Source organism: Eptatretus burgeri, chromosome 5 (assembly GCF_056783735.1).
Source record: "Eptatretus burgeri isolate ZD-2024b chromosome 5, Ebu_testis_v1, whole genome shotgun sequence".
Taxonomy (NCBI): Eukaryota; Metazoa; Chordata; class Myxini; order Myxiniformes; family Myxinidae; genus Eptatretus; species Eptatretus burgeri.
Genome location: NC_140965.1, coordinates 36,327,612 through 36,348,379, shown reverse-complemented (window position 1 = coordinate 36,348,379; position 20,768 = coordinate 36,327,612). Strand labels below are relative to the sequence as shown.

General features: G+C 44.0%; 1 protein-coding gene across 3 annotated transcripts in view; it reads right to left on the bottom strand.

The window, feature by feature from the left end:
- The window catches only part of FAM91A1 (family with sequence similarity 91 member A1), an 88,489-nt gene that overhangs the window by 64,539 nt on the left and 3,182 nt on the right, over positions 1 to 20,768 (bottom strand). For all 3 annotated transcript variants that reach the window (XM_085881443.1, XM_085881442.1, XM_085881444.1), the window contains 6 exons: positions 15,965 to 16,116; positions 14,276 to 14,333; positions 11,023 to 11,090; positions 6,514 to 6,627; positions 4,942 to 5,032; positions 214 to 276 (listed from right to left, as the gene is read on the bottom strand). In XM_085881443.1, coding sequence (XP_085737569.1) covers positions 214 to 276; positions 4,942 to 5,032; positions 6,514 to 6,627; positions 11,023 to 11,090; positions 14,276 to 14,333; positions 15,965 to 16,116 — 546 coding nt within the window. The remainder of the gene's footprint in view (positions 1 to 213; positions 277 to 4,941; positions 5,033 to 6,513; positions 6,628 to 11,022; positions 11,091 to 14,275; positions 14,334 to 15,964; positions 16,117 to 20,768) is intronic.

Here is a 20,768-nt window from a genome sequence, read left to right as displayed (position 1 = left end):
TCCTGCCTTGTTATAAGTTTTTGTGTATTAGCTCTTAAAACGAACCTTGACTCGGTATACAAAAAATAAAAAAAATAAAGCACAAACAAATCAAAACGCACGCACGCACGCACGCACTGCGATGCCAAAGTCAATGAGTACTCATAAAAGTGATTTATTATGAACCACAGAGTTATGGTATCCAGTATGTATAAACAATGACATCTAGCATACCCACAATGCAGTCGTCATCAGAAATGGGAACGTCGAGGAAGAAAAACCCTCTGCTGTACAAACCTGGAAGAAAATTGTGGAGCATGGGTCAGAGGTGCTTGCATAGGATATGGTAATAATCGAGAGAAAAGATGTCAAGCATGGTGAGGCACATCAAATATTGTGGACGCATCAAATATTGGGGTAATGAAACAAATGAAAAGTAAAGTATTGACGGAGTTTGATTTCAAAATGGAAAACTTATACAGAATGCACAACACACAAAATCCTAACTGCCCTGTCAATTTTCAACTGGTTATATTGCAAAATCCCCGGTGTGTGCCCTGGTTAGAATAGGTAGACCGTATCCCTGCATGTCGTAAGAGGCGACTAAAAGGGTTGGCGTCAGGAAGGGCATCCGGCCATAAAAACATCGCCTCAAAAGGAAACCATGATGAGTACAACTGATGGGCAGGGTACAGCCCGAAGTACCCCATGGGGGTCCTCACCCCCTCTCGTTAAAGCTCAAGGTGGGGAACCCGATTGAAGCAAGGGAGGAAATTTTTCCATTTATCATGACCAATCGTCTGATGCCCCACGTGGCGATCGGTTTCTGAGGTTTGGTACATGGAATGTAGGGACAATGACAGGGAGATCTGGAGAAGTGGTTGAAACATTGGTCAGAAGAAGAGTGGACATATGTTGTGTGCAGGAGACACGGTGGAAGGGAAGTGGTGTGAGAATGGTGAAGGGAAGGTCCATTGGGACCATACTCTGTACAGAGCGTTGGTGCTGCCGAAGCAGTCTCCTTGGCTATTGCGTACAATCCTGGACAGGTCGCCACTCTGACGCAGGATACTTGAATGACTCGGTCATCCCAGCAAGCTGGTACTCATTTTGCCGACCTCGGAAGGATGGCAGGCTGAGTCAACCCCCTGGTGAATTTATTCAGCGGGCAACGAGGCTTGAACTCAGGACCCTCGGATCCCAAGCCGCCACCCTAACCACTGAGCCAACACCAGGCATGTAAAGGGAAGGCAGGAGCAGAAGTACAAGTTTATGTGGCAAGGGTGCCCGGAAGGCAAGCATGGTGTTGGTGTCATGTTTTCTGAGGAGTTTGTAGACAGTGTAGTGAGTGTGACAAGAGCGATTGAAAGGTTGATGATGGTGAGAATCATGATCGGAAAGCTCTTGGTGAACGTCATCTCGGGATATGCCCCGCAGGTCAGTCGAAGCGATGAAGAGAAGAACATGTTCTGGTGTGCGATGGAGAAGTTGATGGAAAATGTGAAAGATGAGGAAGTTGTTGTGGTTGGAGGAGACTTGAATGGGCATGTGGGAAGGAGTCCAGATGGTTATGGATATGGTGTGAGAAATGGAGAAGGTGAAAGGATCTTGGAGTTTGCTGATTTGTTGATTTGTAATACTCAATTCCAGAAAGCGGATAATAAGCTTATTACATACACGTCAGGTGTGTCGACGACAACCATCGACTACTTGATGGTGCGTCGGCAAGATAGGGGAAACCTCTGGGACACAAAGGTGATCCCAGGGGAGGAGACCGTTTCACAGCACCACCTGGTTGTCTGCAATATAAGGGTGAAAGGTGCGAGGAGAATTAAGAGATGTCATTAAGAGAGAGGCCGAGTATGGTTGAGGATGATGTGGTTGAGCTTGAAAGTGGTTGGATGTCAATGAAAGATCGTCTATTGGGAGCCGTTGCCGAGGTATGTGGATGGACAAAAGGACCATCGAGGCACTCGGAAACATGGTGGTGAGGTGATGAAGTTGGAAAGACGATTGAAGAGAAGAGGAAGAAGTTCAAGGAATGGCAAAAGGCGAAGGGTACGGTGGAATAAGAGGCATCACATGAAAGTTATAAGGTATCCAAGAAGGCTGCAAAGAAAAAGGTTGCAAAGGCGCGGGAGGCCCATAGGAAAATGTTCGGAGAACGCTTGGATTCGGAAGAGGGTAAGAGAGCGGTATTCAGGATTGCAAAGCAGATAGCGAGAGAGAGGTTTGATGTGACGGGGGTGAGTTGCTTGAAGAATGAAGCGAGACAAATCGTTGTAGACTCAGATGGAAGAGATATATGGAAAGGCTGTTGAATGTAGAAAATGAATGGGATAGCAACATCGAGAGTAACCCAGTTTTAGGACCAGCAGAGAAGATAACTGAGAAGGAAGTTGAGGAAGCTATAAGAGCAATGAAGAGTAGAAAAGCAGGAGGGCCAATGGGAGTTGTGGGAGATATGTTGAAGGCAGCGGGAAGTTGGGGTGTGAAGAGAATGACAGAGATCTGTAATCTGGTGGTGAAAGAAGGCCGCATTCCAGTGGATTGGGAACCGAGTACCCTCGTCCCTCTGTACAAGGGGAAAGGTGACCCTCTGGACTGTGGCTCCTATAGAGCAATAAAGTTATTGGAGCATGGAATGAAGGTATTGGAAAGGGTGTTGGAGAAGAGGACAAGGAAGAAGGTAAAGATTGACGAAATGCAGTTTGGATTTATGCCACGAAGAGGAACGACAGATGCAATTTTTATTGTAAGGCAGTTGCAGGAGAAGTACATGGAGAAGAGGAAGAAGTTGTTTTTTGGGTTTGTTGATCTGGAGAAAGCATTTGATAGGGTTCCACGTGAAGTTATGACATGGGCATTGAGGAAGTTAGGAGTGGAGGAATGGTTGATCAGAGTAGTGATGGCAATGTACGAGAGAGCGCACACAGCTGTAAGGACGAAGGATGGGAACAGTGGTGAGTTTGAAGTGAAGGTGGGAGTGCACCAGGGGTCGGTACCAAGTCCACTTCTATTTGTAGTTGTGATGGAGGTGCTGGCTCGGAGGGTAAAGGAGGGTTTACCGTGGGAGCTGCTGCATGCAGATGATCTGGTGTTGATTGCAGAGAGTATGGATGGACTGAAGGAGAAGATGAACAAGTGGAAGGAATGTATGGAGGCAAAAGGTTTGAAGGTGAATATCGGAAAGACGAAGGTGATGGCAAGTGGTAAAGCATGTGGTGAGGTGGAAAGGACTGGGAAGTGGCCGTGTGCTGTGTGCAGGAAGGGTGTCAGAGTGAACTCCATTCAGTGTACAATGTGTGCTGAATGGGTTCATCGAAAATGTAGTGGGGTGAGAGGGTCATTAACCAGTGTGGCAGGTACATTCAAGTGTAAGGTGTGCATCAAGGGAGCAGCAGATGAAGGAATTGTTGAGTTGGATCTTGGAGATGGTGTGAAGCTGGAAGGTGTGAAAACATTTTGCTATCTCGGAGACATGCTGAATGGAGAAGGTGGATCAGACTCTTTGACGGTTGCTAGAGTGAGATGTGCATGGAAGAAGTTTTGGGAACTGAGTGGCGTGCTGACGAAGAGGGGAGTGTCATTGAAGCTGAAGGGAAAGGTGTATGCTGCATGTGTGAGGAGTACGATGATTTATGGGAGTGAGACATGGGTACTGAACATGGAGCAGCAACAAAGGCTGGAAAGGGTGGAATGCGAATGGTTCGGTGGATGTGTGGAGTATCGTTGAGAGAGAGGAAGACAAATGATGACTTGCAGAAGATGATGGGAATAGAGTCTGTGATTGAGGTTGTGAAGAGAAACAGGTTGAGATGGTTGGTTCATGTGTCGAGGAAGGATGAAAGTGACTGGGTGAGAGGAGTGCTGGAAATGAGTGTAGTAGGAAGTGGAAGACGAGGAAGACCGAGAAAAACTTGGCTAAAGGTGGTGGAAGAAGGAATGTGGGCAAGGGGATTAAGAAGGGGAGATGCAGTAAATAGGGTAAAGTGGAGAAGATTGTCATGGGGCCCGCAAGGCTAACCCCCGCTTTAGTGGGGAAAATGGCCTTTAAATTATTGTGTGTGCATGTGTGTTATATTGCAAAACATATCAGAACATTATTATAATCATACCTACCCCCATACTGCCCCTTCACAACCCTATGTCTGCTTCTTCACCAATCCCTGTGGCTTTGTTGAGTTGAGAGTTCATTCAGCCTGAATGTGGAGAAGCTGTTTGTCTCTCTGTATCCCTCATTTGACCGCCAAAATAATTCCCACCTTTTTTGTGGGGGGGGGGTCAATCAGGGAAAGGTTTTAGCCCGACTCCTTCAGGAACAGGCTGGCCAGGCCTGAGTTTGACAGAAGGTGGCAATAATTCCGAATTTGTTCAAGGTGACGGAGGTATCTCGCCTAGTCTTTGCAAAAGACACTATGGGATCTTTAACAGCCATCAACAACCAGCGCTGGCTCGGGTCCTTTGGATTAAGCTCCTTCCAGGAGATGGTGCACACATTCATGTATGGCCCTGCTTGCAAAACACCAGGGTGATAGTTTATCGCTGGGATGAGATTCAAATCCAGGCTAGACTGCTCAAAGGTGAATGCACAAGTCTCTAGGCTATCCTTTGTGGTCATGCCATATATTTTCGGTGTACTCTCTCCTCCTCTGGTTCTCCATGCTCAATCAATCGTGTCCCTATTGGCAGGATGAGGCGTGGCTGATGGAAAGTTCTGATTTCATAATCTTTTACCATTCTCAACAAACCCTCCAATATTAGTACCCTGACTTGTGTATATTTTTTGCCATGACCACCAGTTTAATAATGATATTTCCTGAAGTCATATTTTGTATGCCAATTAACAGCTGTGGCGCATTGCATCAATTTGCTCGTCTATAAATTTCATTCTTCGTGAACGCACGCTCTTCGATTGACGTTTTTCTTGTAAATAAAACAAGGACAATTAAACGTACTTACGATGCACCACATTATAGTCCAGAGAGCCAGCGAGCTGCGGTCCTGTGTCGATGATCTTGTCAATTGCTGCCTTTTCAGGATTCGAGCAAATCTATAGAAATTGATATGCAATGTCAATGGTCCATATAATTAGTTACCCTGATGAATTAATACATGGCAAGTTATGAAATGCGAAATCATTAAGAAAAAAAATTTAATCCAACAACTGTACCTGCAGTTACATTTTATAAATCTGGAAGTCAGCAAAGAAGTACAAATTATATTCACCAATCATGAAGAACCACTTACTACTCGATGAATGAAAGACATTTCCCTGAGATTAGAGGAAATCAGGGTCATTAAACCATCAAGGTATGAATGCGTTCAGCAGGCCATTGGTACATGTGGTGTACTGTACTTACAAAAACCAAACATTCCAGAAGTGGTGTAGACCCAACCTTATGCAAGGTAAAATATCAAAGCTTTGATGTCTACAAGGGACTACAAGCAAATGAGGTAGCAGGCTTAAATGATCTTTTGAAAGATAGGGTTGCAGCACTCAGCCTGCTAATGTTATACGAGGGAGTCCTCCACATATTTACGTGTGAAAAATGAGGACGAGATGAAGGTTGGGGACATAAAAAAACAACAAAAAACAAGCTAATCGGGGGTGATCGGGAAGAAAAAAAGTACAAAGAACACTGTGGGTATGTAGAGTAACAATAGGGAAGGAAGAGGGATACGTGGGATATGCTGGAAAAGGGGTTGACAAACATTCTATCATTCATATGCCCCTGCTGCCAAAGGCACCAGAAGCATTACTTTTTCTTGGTTGTGTGTCAGTCCGTGCATACATACATTGTTACCGTGATAACTAGTGAACCATGGAAGGGATTTTTACCAAACATGGTACAAAGGTGTAGTCAGATGCAAAGATTAACTGATAAGGTTTTGGGGTCAAAGATCATGTGATCTTTATCTGAAAGTAGCAGATTTTCGTTACCACAAAAAAAAAAACAATTATGAACCGCTCAAGGGATTTTGACCAAAATTGGCAAAGCTATGGGCTGTAATACAAAGATGAACTGACTAAATTTTGGGTTCAAAAGCTGAAGGTCAAGTGCATTTTAAATTAAAATCTGCTTTACTGCAATAACTTCTGAACCAATGAAGAAATTTCAACCATACTGGACACACGTGTGGGTTGTAATACAAAGATTACAATTTTAGATTGAACAGGTTAAAATGTCAAAGGTCATGTGCCCTTTGAAAATCATTTTGCAGACGAAAAGTCGAGGTCTGTCTCTCCATGTGTCATTTGTAGATGGTCTTGAACACAACAGTGGAGTGAGTACATGAAACATTGAACATATTCTGTCACACACAGTGCAATCACGCATGTGTGGATGTTGTGTCACATGCAGGTACAACGTTACAGCATGGAAACTAGAGTCCTGCAAGTCGAGCAATGCCATTCCCATTGTAAATCTTCCCTTAACTGCCTTAGATTTGAACTTGTTAATATACAAATCCATTAACAATTCATCATGGGACAATAAATATGCCAGCGAGGCAGAGATAGGCAGGCCTCACCTTGACATCGTCCTCGGTGATAAAGGAAGCCTGGACCACCCACCACGGCTCAATGGTAACCTCCACAGCCTTTGCTGGCAGCAGCTCACGAACCGGCCTTCTCCGGAAAAACTTCTGCTTCCCAAAAACACCAGAACACCATACGTTACATTCAAGCAGCTCAACATACTACATTTTAATGCAAGTCAGACTACATGGTGGTGTGTATAAACCCATGCTTTGCCACAGAAGTTGAGGATTAAAATCGATTCCCAAAGCCTTGATACCGCTCATTCATATTTCATCAAAACTAGTTTTTAAAGCATGTACATGAAAGTCAACATTTCCATGCCCAATCGACACATTGAATTAGATGCCTGACGATCTCCCTTCAGCAATAAATAAAAGAGCTTATATTGATACACTTCTAAACCTACACCAACATGCAGACCCAGATTTAGGGGCAGGCAACCCAGGCGATCACTTGTGCCACCTGTGGAACGCCAGCTGTTGGGCTTGGTGTGCAACTGCCACAAAGCTATTTGATGGATGACGATGCCATTCCAAATTCGATATTCCTTGCAGGAGCTAGGAACAAAGAAATTTGACGGATGACGACGTCATTCGGCCCATCATGCCTGAGCTACACCAACACCACATTAAATAAATCTGTCAAGCTAACGATTTGATGTCATTGGGAAGATGGGGAAAGGGGTGGGGATGAGAAAAGTATGGCAGGCGAAGGGATATCGCCAGGGAGATAAAAGAAAATAATGATTTGGGTTTTTTTTTTTGGGGGGGGGAGGAGGGGATGTGAAGACTGTTTTAAGGTGAAGGATATACAACACAAACCACATACTCTCTCTATCGAGTGCAGCCTGTGGCTGCTGGTTGCATCATTGGTGGGACGAGACTATGCCGCTGATGCAGTGTTCCCTTTACCAGTGCACTGGTACTCATTTTGCCGACCTCGGAAGGATGACAGGCTGAGTCAACCTCCTGGTGTATTAATTCAGCGGCCCAACGGTGCTTGAACTCAGGACTCTAGGATCCCAAGCCACCACCCTAACCACGAAACCAACACCAGGCTTAACCAAATACTACTATACTTTGACGAGATCCTCTCACAGACATCACAATCAAAACAAATGTACATAATCATTAATCACCCTTCCATACTCAAGCGACCTACAAGTCCTGCCAACATCACTATACCCCTCTATCTCCAATACTTATAGGTACCTATCCATCCATCCATCCATTGGAACCATACTCTGTACTGAGTGTTGGTGCTGCCGAAGCGGTCTCCTGGGCTATTGGGCACAATCCTGGATGGGTCACCACTCTGACACAGGATACTCAAATGGTTCAATCATCCCAGCAACCTGGTACTCATTTTGCCAACCTCAGAAGGATGACATACCGAGTCAACCCCACCTGGTATCAATTCAATGGCCAAGTAGGATTTAAACTCAGGACCCTAGGATCCCAAGACCACCACCCTTACCATTAAGCCAACACCAGGCATGACCGATCATTGGGATACAGAATGTGAACTGCTCAGCCTGGCAGAATGCACTCAACCGAGTGTCATTCCAGTCCAAGTCTTTCTATAATGTCTCTATTTCCCCTCTTTATAAGTAATTGAATTTTTTTTTTTTTTAATCAAAGCATTGATCAAAGAAAAGGTTTAGCATGCTAATAAGAGAAACTGTGAATTGTTATGCAATTTATTGTTTCCCAATAAGCATGCAAAGCCATTTATTGTTTTTATTTTTCTCCGTAATGTGATAACTTTAATAGCCTGCTCTATAATTTCAACTTAAAATTAGTCGTCACCAAAAATATTGGCACCCTTGTACTTTTTTCAAATAACTCACAATTTTCTCGAAAAATACTTGAAATTGACAAAAGTATTTGGTCTCCACAATTCTTTATTTTACTGTTAATATTACAAAACCTTTGTTTTTGATTCAGAACTTAATATATCCGTTTAAATCAGAAAATATAAAGAAATGACATTGACAAAATTATTAACTCCATAGACTTAATATTTGGTAGCCTTGAGACAAAATAACTGCAGTCAAGCACTTCCTATAGTGATGAATGAGCTTCCTACACCTCGCTACTGGCAGTATTGTTATGAATCTGGAAGCCATTTGCACACAGAGAGTCAGCAGTCCCCGTAGCTCAGTTATCTCGATAAGCAAGTGTTGCAGCATGTTGGCCAGCACTGCCAACATGCTGCATGACTTATAATGCAGAAAAGATCAGGCTTGGCCAGCAGTTCACACCATCAAGATAGTTTGGAGATTTCCAGTCTTCCAAACTGCTGTCTATTCAGTCATTCTCTATGGGTGCGAATCTGGACGTTGACCCAAGCACTGGAGAGATCATCGGATGGTACCTATGCCTGATTGTTTTAGCAAGTCCAAAACATTTCTTGGCGTGACCATATCACCACCAGAGATGTCTTGTATGGCTCTCTTCCCCACTTCTGTTATTGTGAGGCAATGCCGGCTTCGCCTTGGTCATGTGATGCACCATTTAGACCCAGGAAAGTGTTACAAATCTGGAAGCTTACTGCACTCAACATTCAGAGTCCCTATAGATCAGTTATATCGGTAAGTACGTGTTTCCAATTAGGGTCCCGTCCCTAGTCTAATGGGAATTGTGTTTGTGCACTGCAGAGTTATTTTGATAGTTCGGATTTTTACATCAACGCCCACCTTCGCTCTCACAACAGCAACACTCCGCTCGCAAAGAAAGCGCTCGACAGCAAGCACGTGCGTGGGTGGAGTCTAACAGGCATGGCGTCCCTCTTTAGCCACTCGGCAAGGAGCGGGCGTCTCTCCCGCCCCGTTTCCGACCCAACACGATCGCCATTACGCACATGGCCGAAGGCGAGGTGGGCGGTGCCACAAACGCCTCCGCTCGGGACTCCGCCCAAAAGAGTGGGAGTTGCCCGCCTACCATGAGCCTGTCCAATGGAGGACAGCCAGGGAATCGCGCGATGGGTCCGACCAATTAGGAGGTGAGTGGCCAGGAGAAGGAGCCCCTCCCGCCTCAGGAAAAAGAGTGGTTGTCGGGACAAGTGTGAGGAGGAATAATTGTGCTCCGGTCTGTCTGCTCGATTGTGGTTTTCGGTCTGGTCGGCGTTTTTACTGCACCGTGCGCATCCGAGGCATCTCATCTGGCGCAGAACTACAAGAGGTCGACCATCTCATCCCGGGAGACCACCTCGTCTCGCCTCCTCTGGGTTCGGCTGCCCTGGTCCGTTCTTTGGCGTCCGGTGCTCCGAGAAGGTGCGGACGTCGAGCCGCGCAAACGCGGCCAGGTAGCCAGCCACGTTCTCGTCCCTCAGCTTGACTTCCCTCCGAGCTGAAGGAATAATAAAGACCTCAAGGTCCATCTCTCTTTCTGGGTATCTGTGTGTCCGTGGGGACCCATCTATAAGTAGAATTGTTAAGTGCTTTGCTGTACATTATTCACATTCCTTATAGTCGGTTTAACTCTGCCTTTTAGGTGTCCTTTCCCCCTATTGTAAATAAATATTCCTTCTGTTGAACGTTTCAGCTTGTCTTTGTCCATTCCTTCAATGGCTTAGCACGGTGCATGCTGGGGAATTAAAAAGGCCATTGTTGCCGTAGTTGTGTGCATTTGGACTCTGTAACCATCCGCTCAGGTTACGCACGGGCCGAGCACGGTTATGGCTCATCCCGTTTGAGCTCCGTTGAGGGTGTGAATACTCGGTAGTTCGCCACGTGGGCCTCTAGGTATTTTGAAGTTTGGCAAATAACCCTGTGCTCACACGGTTGATTTATTGACAATTCACGGTCCTGCAAGGGACCCGTACCTTCAGAGTTATCCGAGGGTGACGATCTGAATTCCGGGTGTTCGGTGGAGCCGACTCTACTGCTCCATCTAGCGGTCGTGCTCGCAGCCGATACCCGGCCCACAACAAAAGAAATTCCTATTCTGGCAGCCCGATGAACCCCAGAGAAGGGGAAGTCCTCTCAAAATCCTTTGCAACACAATCGAGGACACCAGCCCAAGTGGCATTCATTTAGTCAATGCTATGCCCAATCGAGAACACTGGAAAAATTCCATCATGTGACTTCAAGTGGATGTCATATGGAGAGAGATATTATTAGATATCAGAGTGAGAGGAGCTCCAAATGAGAATCAATGATGACATTAATGGGTCAAAAAGAACTTGGACACGAGAACAAATTATTCACATTCAGTGTAAGAAAAAAATGTGAGCAAGTATGATTCAGAAGGCAGACATTATTGCAGTGAGAGAGTGGTTGAAAACAATGAAGCAGTCAAAAAAGTTTTCCCAACCATGAAAAAAAATTATCCACTAGTCACACGCTCTTTTCTATGCTATTTCCAACCGATCACACATTCTTTCCTCAAGGATGGGTGAGTGTTTGTGATACTAGAGGGGGGAAGACTGCTTTCTTAGTGAAAAGTTTTGACCCCACCCTCCATCCTCTCTTTTAACAATTTAAAATGCAGGAGCACCTTGGAAGATCGACACTGATTCATCAGGTCAATGTACTGATTGCGCCCAATCCCGAGTAGCCTCAAACCTGTCAAGGGTAGAGAAGATATCAGTAAGTGAAGGTTATGCATCGGTTTCTGGAAAGCCTTTAATCGTCCCATTAATTTCTATACAATTGTATCTCATTCAACTCCAGCTTTTCATCCAAATTTACCTTGTCCTATGGTGTGGACAACATGTATTATGCATAAATCATATATGTATGTTAATGCATAATTAGTGTGCAAGACATGCATGTATGCATGTCCATCAATAATCTTACACCTTCATTAGATATTGCGTGGTACAGTCGTGATGAAGAAAAATATTATCCCGCATTTTGGAATGAATGAATGGATACATGAATGTAAGGTTAAATAAATGAATGGATAAATAAATGAATGAAAAAATGAATGAATAAATAAATGGATAAATGAATGAATGAATGGCTAAATAAATAAATAACCAACCAACCACACGGAGATATTGTAATTCGCTGTCAGTCTGGCCCTCCTAAACGGTTGTGCACAAATTCACTAAACCTGGAAGTTATGATCACCACATGGCAAGAACGTGCAAGAGCAGTATCATTTTTAGCCCTGTCCCGTGGGGCTGGGTCAAAAGGTCAAGCACCAAAAATTCATTTACGAGCACGTTTTTAAAGCACTTTTTAACGAAACTTTGTATATGCAATCAACATTGGGGGAGGCATGAAATATGTAATGATTTTTTGGATTTGACCAAGGGTTCATGCACCAGGGGTGGGGACTTAAGGTCAAAGGGATCAAAATGGAGGAAAAAAATAATTAACTCAAAAATTTGATATTGGGTCATTCCTGGTGGAAGCTTTTGCCATCTTTGAACCTTGCTTTAGGAAGGAAGCGTGGGGATTTGTGATGGCACGCAATCAACTTCGCCGTCGTTATTAATTGCATTCACAACATGATAATTTTGCATAATGTTACTGTTTATTATGGGAATTTTAATATTCTCAGAGCTTGTCTGTTGTATCTTTCTTTGAAGGGACAATAAATAAATAAACAAATAAATAAATAAATGAAAACCATGAAATTTATGATTTTGTCCTGCGTTCCAAATACCGTAATGTCAGACCCCGACATTCGCGGGGAATATGTTCCTGAAAAATGCCGCAAATGTTGGGGCATTGTTTCAATGGGAAAAAGGTCAGGTGTTTTCTTTTTCTTTTTATTTTTTTAAACATGGTCCAGTCTTGTGGAAGAGTGATGATAGAACAAATCAGGACACAACATAACAAAACAAACAGCAGGAGAAAGGAGAAACACCAACAGCAGGGTGGAGGGAGAAAGTAGGAGGAGACGGATAAACAAGTAATGCAGGTAATGATCAGGGAGTTTGTGATTGATCAGGGACAATATGGATACAGAAAGCAAAATTGTGTTTGACCAGTTTGTGATTTTGTCAAGGTCTGAAGGGAAGGAAGAGGCTGCTGCCTGTCTGTCTGTCTGTCAGAAGGGTGAGAGACGTCACATCAGAGAGTGGAATCATCAGCAAAGAGATAAAGAATATTTTCCAGAGAGTCAGTGGGATCATTGATGAAGATAATAATAATAATATAGGGCCGAGAACACTGCCTTGTGGCACTCCAGCCTTGACACGGAGAGGAGATGAAAGGGTTCTGTTGAGAGGCACACGTTGGCTGCGAGAGTGGAGGAAGTCAGTAATTTAAGAGTGGAGTTGCATTTTGATAGCAAGGCAGGATGTCAGACTATATTGAAAGCTCGAGATATGTCCAGAGAGATGGCCCTGATCTCATGTCTGATATCGAGGACCTCCATCCATTGTTTGGAGAGTTGAAGCAGCATGTCGAAAGTAGAGTGACCAGGTCTGAATCCAAATTGATGATCTGATATGAGGCTGTTGGAGAAAAGGAATGATTTTATGTCAACTGTGATGATGAATTCCATGACCTTGCTGATGATTGGAAGTAAGCTGATTGTTCTGTCATTAAGGGGATCCATTTTTGCACCTTTTTATGTAATGTTGTGATTTTGGCTGATTTCCAAACAGATGAAAGATGACCTTTGGTAAATGACAGGGTAAAAGGGCAGAAGAGGAAGTGCAAGAGCAGCAGAGCAGGTTTTAGGACAGGTGAGGCGATGCCGTCTGGTCCAGTTGCAGAGTCAGAGTCGAGGGTTGCCAGATAATTTTCTACCTTCTCAGGTGCAAAAGACACAGAATTTAGAAGCTGTTGGGTATGACTGGGAAGGATAGGTACGGTGGAGAGGGAGGGGTTAGGGATACAAGATTTTGAAGCAAACAAAGAATTGTCATTCGGCCTTCTCACCAGTGGAGTCGGATGTGGTGCCATTTGAAGTGAGGGAAGGGATGGAAGTGGAGGACACACCAGACACAGACTTGACAAGGTGCCACCAGGTTTTAGAGGAGGGAGACAATTTTGAAAGTTCATTCTTGAGATTGGACAGATATTGTTTTCAGGCTCTCCTGAGAGTAGACACACACTTGCTGCGAGCTTTATGGAATTATCTGAGGTTGCCTTCAGTCGGATTTGGCGTCACGAGGAGAATGCAGATCGTTTTAAAGCAACTGCTTCACCACAGGATTCAGAGAACCAAGAGCGAGAGGATGGGTAAGATAATTGAAAACGAGTTGGGATGAATCTGTGCTAAGAGAGAACAGGTTTCTGTGGAAGAATTTCCAGGCCAAATTAATATCAACAGTAGTGGATAGAGAGACCAGTCATGAAGTGTTTAATGAAAAACAAACAAACAAAAAAGTAAAAACACGAATACAGAAGCAGGTCACACATTATGACCCATGAATACATGGGGTCCACGAATAATGGGTGCGCGAATGTCGGGGTCCGACAGTACACACCTTTCTCCTTATACCTTCGTAATAAATGTTTCAAATAATTAATGTTAAATCAACTTCTTTTCAATTTGGATTCTGTAATTTTAAAAAAAAAAATAAAAAATAAAAAATAAAAAATAAAAAAAAACTTACTATATTGTGATGGAGGCAATTTTGGAATATTCACCAGTACTACTGGCATAAATTAAAATTAAATAACATTTTCAGGAGTTTTCTTTTATGAGAAAGATCAAGACAAAATCCTTTTTTGTTTTTACAAGTACCATTATGATGAAATGTCTGTGATAGATGGAAGTACACACATACGAGTGCGCATGCACATGTGCACACGTACACACACACCCGTGTAACAGGACTTACAATCAGCCGCAGTGAAGTTTGGGAGAGAATCATAACTTCTTTCATTCGACATAATATCCTGTCGAAACATCACACAAAGAAATCAAGATGGCACCTTTTCACAACAATTCAAAGGAGCAAATATACATTTCGATATTTCAGTACTGTTTATGTTGTTGCCCTCATGAGACTCCACCATGATCTCAAAACAAACAAACAAAAAAAAAATGAGCAAGCTTGGAAAAGCCTGCTGCCAACTTATTTCTGTTGTCAGAAATGTCCAAAAGCCAATTTGGTGACTTTCTTTCACATTACGCTCAAAACACATACATGTTCGCTAAAGGATGCTTTGTCATCTGTGCTGCTACTCCAACATGCTGAGAATGGCGAACTGTCCATTCACACGAGGGCTCAATGACATACATATGTAAATGCTTGAAAAGGCACCAAAGCAAGCTGTTGTGCCCATTTTACAATTTGATAAACATGCAATAGCTCTCACCAATCTCTTGCAAAGGAACCATTGAGCTTCTTCTTCTTCTTCTTCCTTAATGGCCACAATTATTCCCACATTATTGGGGGGATGGATGGAGGAAGCTTGGCATGAACCGGCTGGTCAGGCCTGATATTCAACGAAGGTTAGGACAAGAATTTGGAATTTGGCCTTGGTTTTTATTATTTATATTTATGCAAGTCACCCCAAACAATTCATAATGCCACTCTCAGTAAGGGGCTAAGAAAGAAAAAGGGGTTCAAGAGGAAAACCTGGCAAAACCTTCACCTCGTCCTGAAACAAGGAAAGCTCTTCACAGGACCACTGTCTGTGCAGGAGGGGGTAACTCGGCCAAGCAAAAATTATTTTTTTTTTTTCCAAACCCCATTGGGTGTTTTTTCAGGAGATATCTCCGGACTGGATGGCCATTGGCTCCCGAAGGGAGCTCATCCACCCTTTATCAGGTGTGTTTTTCGTCCTGGCAGGGCATCACTGTCACCCTCCCCACTAGCAAAGCCAGTGAGGGGTGCCGGTTTAGTCGCAGACAAATCGACTATGCGACAGGTAGGACTGAGTTACATATTACTTGTGGCAGTCCCAAAAGACTGACCTGACCTGAGAATGGTGCTAGTGATAGCTCGTCTACTCTTTGTAAAGGACACCGTGGGATCTTTAACATCCACTAAATAATTCTCGCAGACAGGACGCCCAGTTAAACATCCAACCGAGGGACAGTTCACACACAGATTAATCACCCTGCCTGTGAAACACTGGGATGACAGTTTATAGCTGGGCCAAGACTCAAACTGAGGCAAGACAGCTGAGAGGTGAGGGTGCATAACTCTAGCCCATCATCAGAGTTTGGTTAATCATTCATTACGCTCTTAATCTGCCCGATTTGGCAAGCCCTGGACTATAGGATGTCAATGGGTACACAAAGTCTACTGAACATATATGTAGCCTGCACAACAGTTATAATTGATTTGGGTGGTACCCTTAAAATGTGCCAGGATGGCTTTTCACTCGAGTTCCATTACAATGACAAAACATTTTTCGTTGTGCAATTCCAAAGTCCATTTCATAGCCATGCGACTGACTCATATGTCAAGCAAGCACCCCTCCAGATCCAAATGTCCAAAGTACTTGTCCCAAAGACAATGTATGCTTACAGTACACAAACCATGAAGATTGTGCAAGTGTTGCAAAAGAGAACTCACCTCCATCATGCTAGTATAATAGGCAAAGGGTGAAACACGAAGGCCTTTTACAATTATGTCAGAGAGGTGGTACGGGTAGAGCAGCAGATGCTCACGGCTGTACCGCAAAAGGTCTTCGTAGTACCTTCTCTCATCTTTCTTGATGTGACGCACTGTTGCACAAACACAGACACGAGACAGACTTGACCCAATGTCCAATGTTGCTATTAATCGTTTATATCCTTTTCGACAGCATTTAAAACTCTTGAAAAAGGTTTGTATGTACTACATGCAGCACAATAGGAAAAAAAAAAAGACCTGCCTACCACGCTCTAAGTTTTTTCATACAATTCCGTTTCATTTTCCTTTACAGAAACATTACAAAAAGAAAAAAAAAAGTGTTTTTATTATCAGCAGTAAGTTCACGCACAAACACATCAAGGTGTACAGAAATCACCTGTGGAGTGCAAGTGCAAAAGCTCGGTTGATCTCGATTTTCAGTCCAAATACAGACTGTGAAAGTGTGGCCAAACGATCCTTTTGACTTTTTTTGGTTTGTAAGCAAGTGGCATCAGAAAGGTTACCAGAGGGATAACTGTCTTGTGCCAGCTGAGCATCCCAGGTGACGTCGGCTCTTCCTATCATAATGAAACAGAATTCACTAAACCTTGGATCATTCACCGATGAACAGGGAACCTGAGCTGGGTTCAGACCAGCCATGTCAAATTTCGTCTTTGAAGGCAAGTCTCGTCACCATCATATTACTTCAACTTGTGCATGTCAAGTCCCACATTTACTTGAAAACATTTTCACGAATCGAGATCACTTTGGGAACGTTTGCTGCAATCATGAAGAAATTAAAACCTCACAAGTGCAGCCTATAAGCCAGCCTGGTGATTGGCTGTCAGTGCATCCATGAAACGAAGGAACGGGAAAGGAGATTTTAATAACTTATTACGTACGTTAAAATGAGATTTATCATTTCTTTACTGAAGTTGTGTTTGAATATACCGTACTTTTTATGTTTTCCTTTTAGAACGAGAAGTCGTGGTATACTTTACAATTATTGACAAAGTCAAGTGACATATTTCAATAATCACAAAATATTTTAATCGGTTCAGGACATGCACGGGGTTACAGATCAGGGACCAAGTTTCCCTGACTGGGCACGAATGTTCATGGTTTGCACGAAGTGGTTTCCCACGTTGGTAAGATTGGTACTTGCCGCTTGTACGTGGTGTACTGTCTAGAGAGTGCACACTCCCTTTAACCTTAGTGGCAAATGATATGTGACCAGGCGGCCATGAGAGCTTGCGCGCTTCACATGTACACGTCATCATTGACCGAACCACGTACACACAAGACTCAAAAATCATGTACCATTTATTTTCAACCCCCTTTGAATTTGATGTTTATTCAATGATTATTTTCCAAACATCGTCGACAAATCATAACAAACTTAAGTCGCAAATCCCCAGAAAAAAGGTCCCAAGTCCAAGCCAGTCGCCTGAACTAGTCGGTTCAATCGCCAACTTTCGTTCAGACAATCATACGACAGGTTCATTTTATCCGATTGATGCTCTTTTAAAAACAAAGTAATTAAAACTAACTTATGAGGCTGATCAAGTAATTATTTTTTTAAATCATTTGTTAAACACTGTCAAACCTTATAATCAACCTGAACCTCATGTGAGAAGTCAAACTCAGACAGCTTTTTAGTCTTGCATCAATATACGATGTTGAGAATCCCAGACTGAGTAACTAGTGATAGTATAAAAATAAAAATAGATGACGAAACAAGATGTGACGATAACTGCAAGAGTGCAGTGTGTACACCATATGAAGACGTGAGACCTCAAAAGGCCTGGAATCAATGCACATTTCCCAAAAGCTTTAGATATCGACCGGGCAGTTTTCACAGCTTTCGACTTCGTTGGATTGGATCACTGGAGGAACAACCCTTATTCTTTGATAACATTTCAGAAAACACTCACTTGCTGATTACAAGGTCTTAAGGAAATTTAACATGGGAGGTAGCCAGTTATCCCATCATACCAGGTCAGGTCAGGTATGGGATCATACGCCGGAACAGCAGGTCACTGCGTCCACTTTCTGCCAGTACTCCAAGGGACTCCGTCTGGCCATCCCCCAGGCTGATGCCTGGCCCGTCCCCATCTCCCTGAGGTGCTGATCAACCTGCTGCAACCATAAGGCACACGGTTGGCCAGTTGGCCTCCTCCAATCATGAGGCTCCCTCACTGAGAGAATCTGGTGAGCATGATCAGAGTCAGAAAAACGAACCCATGTCCATACAGCCGCAGCTGATGCTCACGGACTATGCAGGTAACAAATCTCATTTGAGCCTCTCTCAGCAACCGCTAATTGGACACAACGTCTGACCAGCGATCGCCAAACATTCTCCGAAGGAGACCTGGTACCTAAGGAATCAAGTCTCCGTCTCAGATCCCTGATCAAAGTTCAAGTCTCACATCCATAGAGCAAGACTGGAAGCACCAAGGACATGAAGACTCGGACTTTCGGCCTCCCACACCGGTACCGGCAGCACCACACCACATGATCCAGTGAGTCCATGACTCCCCAGGCTTGACACAGATGTCTATTTACCTCTGGCTCATAGCCAGCAGAGACATTAATATCACTACCAAGGTAAGTGAATCTCTCCATCGCCTCAACATCCTGACCACAAACAGGCACAGACAGGACGGCAGCATCCAATATGTCATTGAAAGCCTGGATCTTAGTTTTGACCAAGGAAACCCATAATCCCAGTGGCTCCAACTCCTCATTCAGCACCTCGAGGGCCCCCAAAAGGATATCAAGCATCTCCGCAAAGAAGACTGCATCATCTGCGAAATCAAGTTCAGAGATCTTGACGATCACAAATGATACACCACCGCTTGATCTCTCAGACATCCTCCCCAGAATCCAGTCCATACAAGTGCTGAAAAGTGGGGGGGGGGCAGTAAACACCCCTGACAAACTCCAGTAATAATGGGAAATAAGTCGGAGATGGTGTCACCAGATCTCACAGCACTCTCAGTAGAAGATTAGAGTTCAGACATCAGATTGATCAGTTTTGGTGAAAGCCCACGAAGACCATCTCAATTCACTGAATCGAACACTTTGCAGAGATACAAATAGGCTGCAAGCAGCCCCTGACAAAGCTTTCGTCTGCGGTCGGTGAGGACCCAAAGGGCAAGGATACGGTCAACTGTTGACTTTTTGGTGTAAAGCCTGACTGCTCTGGACGCTAGTTCTCAAGCAGATGGTGGTGAAGCCTATCAAGAATTATCCGAGCAAAGACGTTGCCCGGTACTGAGAGCAGCGTCACCCCTTGGTAGTTGTTGCAGTCCTGGCGATCACCCTTCCCTTTCCAGAGAGGGACAACAAGACCCCTCTTCCAGTCAGTTGGGATGATGCCCGTGTTCCAAACAGAGCACAGAACTGCATGCAACAACACAAGTGCAGCATTTCCACCAACCTTGAGAAGTTCAGCATCGATCCCATAGATCTCAGGAGCCTTACCCCATTTCAACCGGTTCACCACAGCCTGTGTTTCCACAAACGAAGGTGGACCACAGTTGACTGGAGGGTCCTCCAACTCAACAGCTGCTCAAAGTAACCGGTCCAGCGGGCCTTCACTTCAAACTCCTCTGTCAAGGGCCCACCACCCTCTGCTCTAAGTGCAGTACACTGAGGGATGGGCTTGGAGGAACGCAATGAGTGTATTCCCCTGTAAGCAGGTTGAGAATCACTTGACCACATGTGATGCTCTACTCCCTCACAGATTCCTCGCACATATGGCTCCTTGTCCACCATTAGCACACGTTCAGTGTTATGCCTCAACAGCTTCACTCTGCTATAGCCCTGCGACTCTGGTCAATGGTATCCAGTGTCTTTTGAGAGACAAAATTCTTCTTCACCCTCCGTTGAGTTCCAGGACATCCACCAGCAACATCAAAGATGGTGGGCTTGAAGGCACTCCACAACTCTTCAGAATTCCCCAAAGCACTCAGACCCCCCAAATCTCCACTCAACCTGTTCGCAAACTCCTCAGCTACCCTCTCATCCTTAAGCTTCCCAACATCCAGCCTCGGCTGCGATGGTACCATTCTCCCAGATATAAACTACAACTTCAGAGTTGGTACCACAAGTGTTTGGTCCATCCATCCATTAGGACCATACTCTGTGAAGAGTGTTGGTACTGCTTAAGCAGTCTCCTTGGCTATTGGACACAATCCTGGACGGGTCGCCACTCCAACACAGTGTACCAGAATGCTGGCACTCATTTTGCCAACCTCGGAAGGATGATGGGTCAAGTTAACCCTACTTGGTATGAATTCAACAGCTGAGCAGGATTTGAACTAATGACCCTAGGATCCCAAGCCCACCACCACGACAAATCATTACAAACTTAAGTTGCAAATCCCCAGAAAAAAGGTCCCAAGTCCAAGCCAGTTGCCTGAACTAGTCGGTTCAGTCGCCAACTTTCCTTCAGACCATCATTAGACAGGTTCATTTTATCCGATTGATGCTCTTTTAAAAACAAAGTAATTAATACTAACTTATGAGGCTCATCAAGTAATTATTTTTTTTAAATCATTTGTTAAACACTGTTAAACCTTATCATCAACCTGAACCTCATGTGAGAAGTCAAACTCAGATAGCTTTTTAGTCTTGCATCGATATATGATGTTGAGAATCCCAGACTGAGTAACTAGTGATAGTATAAAAATAAAAATAGTTTTAGATTCCGACCAGCTTGATTGGTCACAGACAGGACGGTGTACAGCTTGGCAGTTGT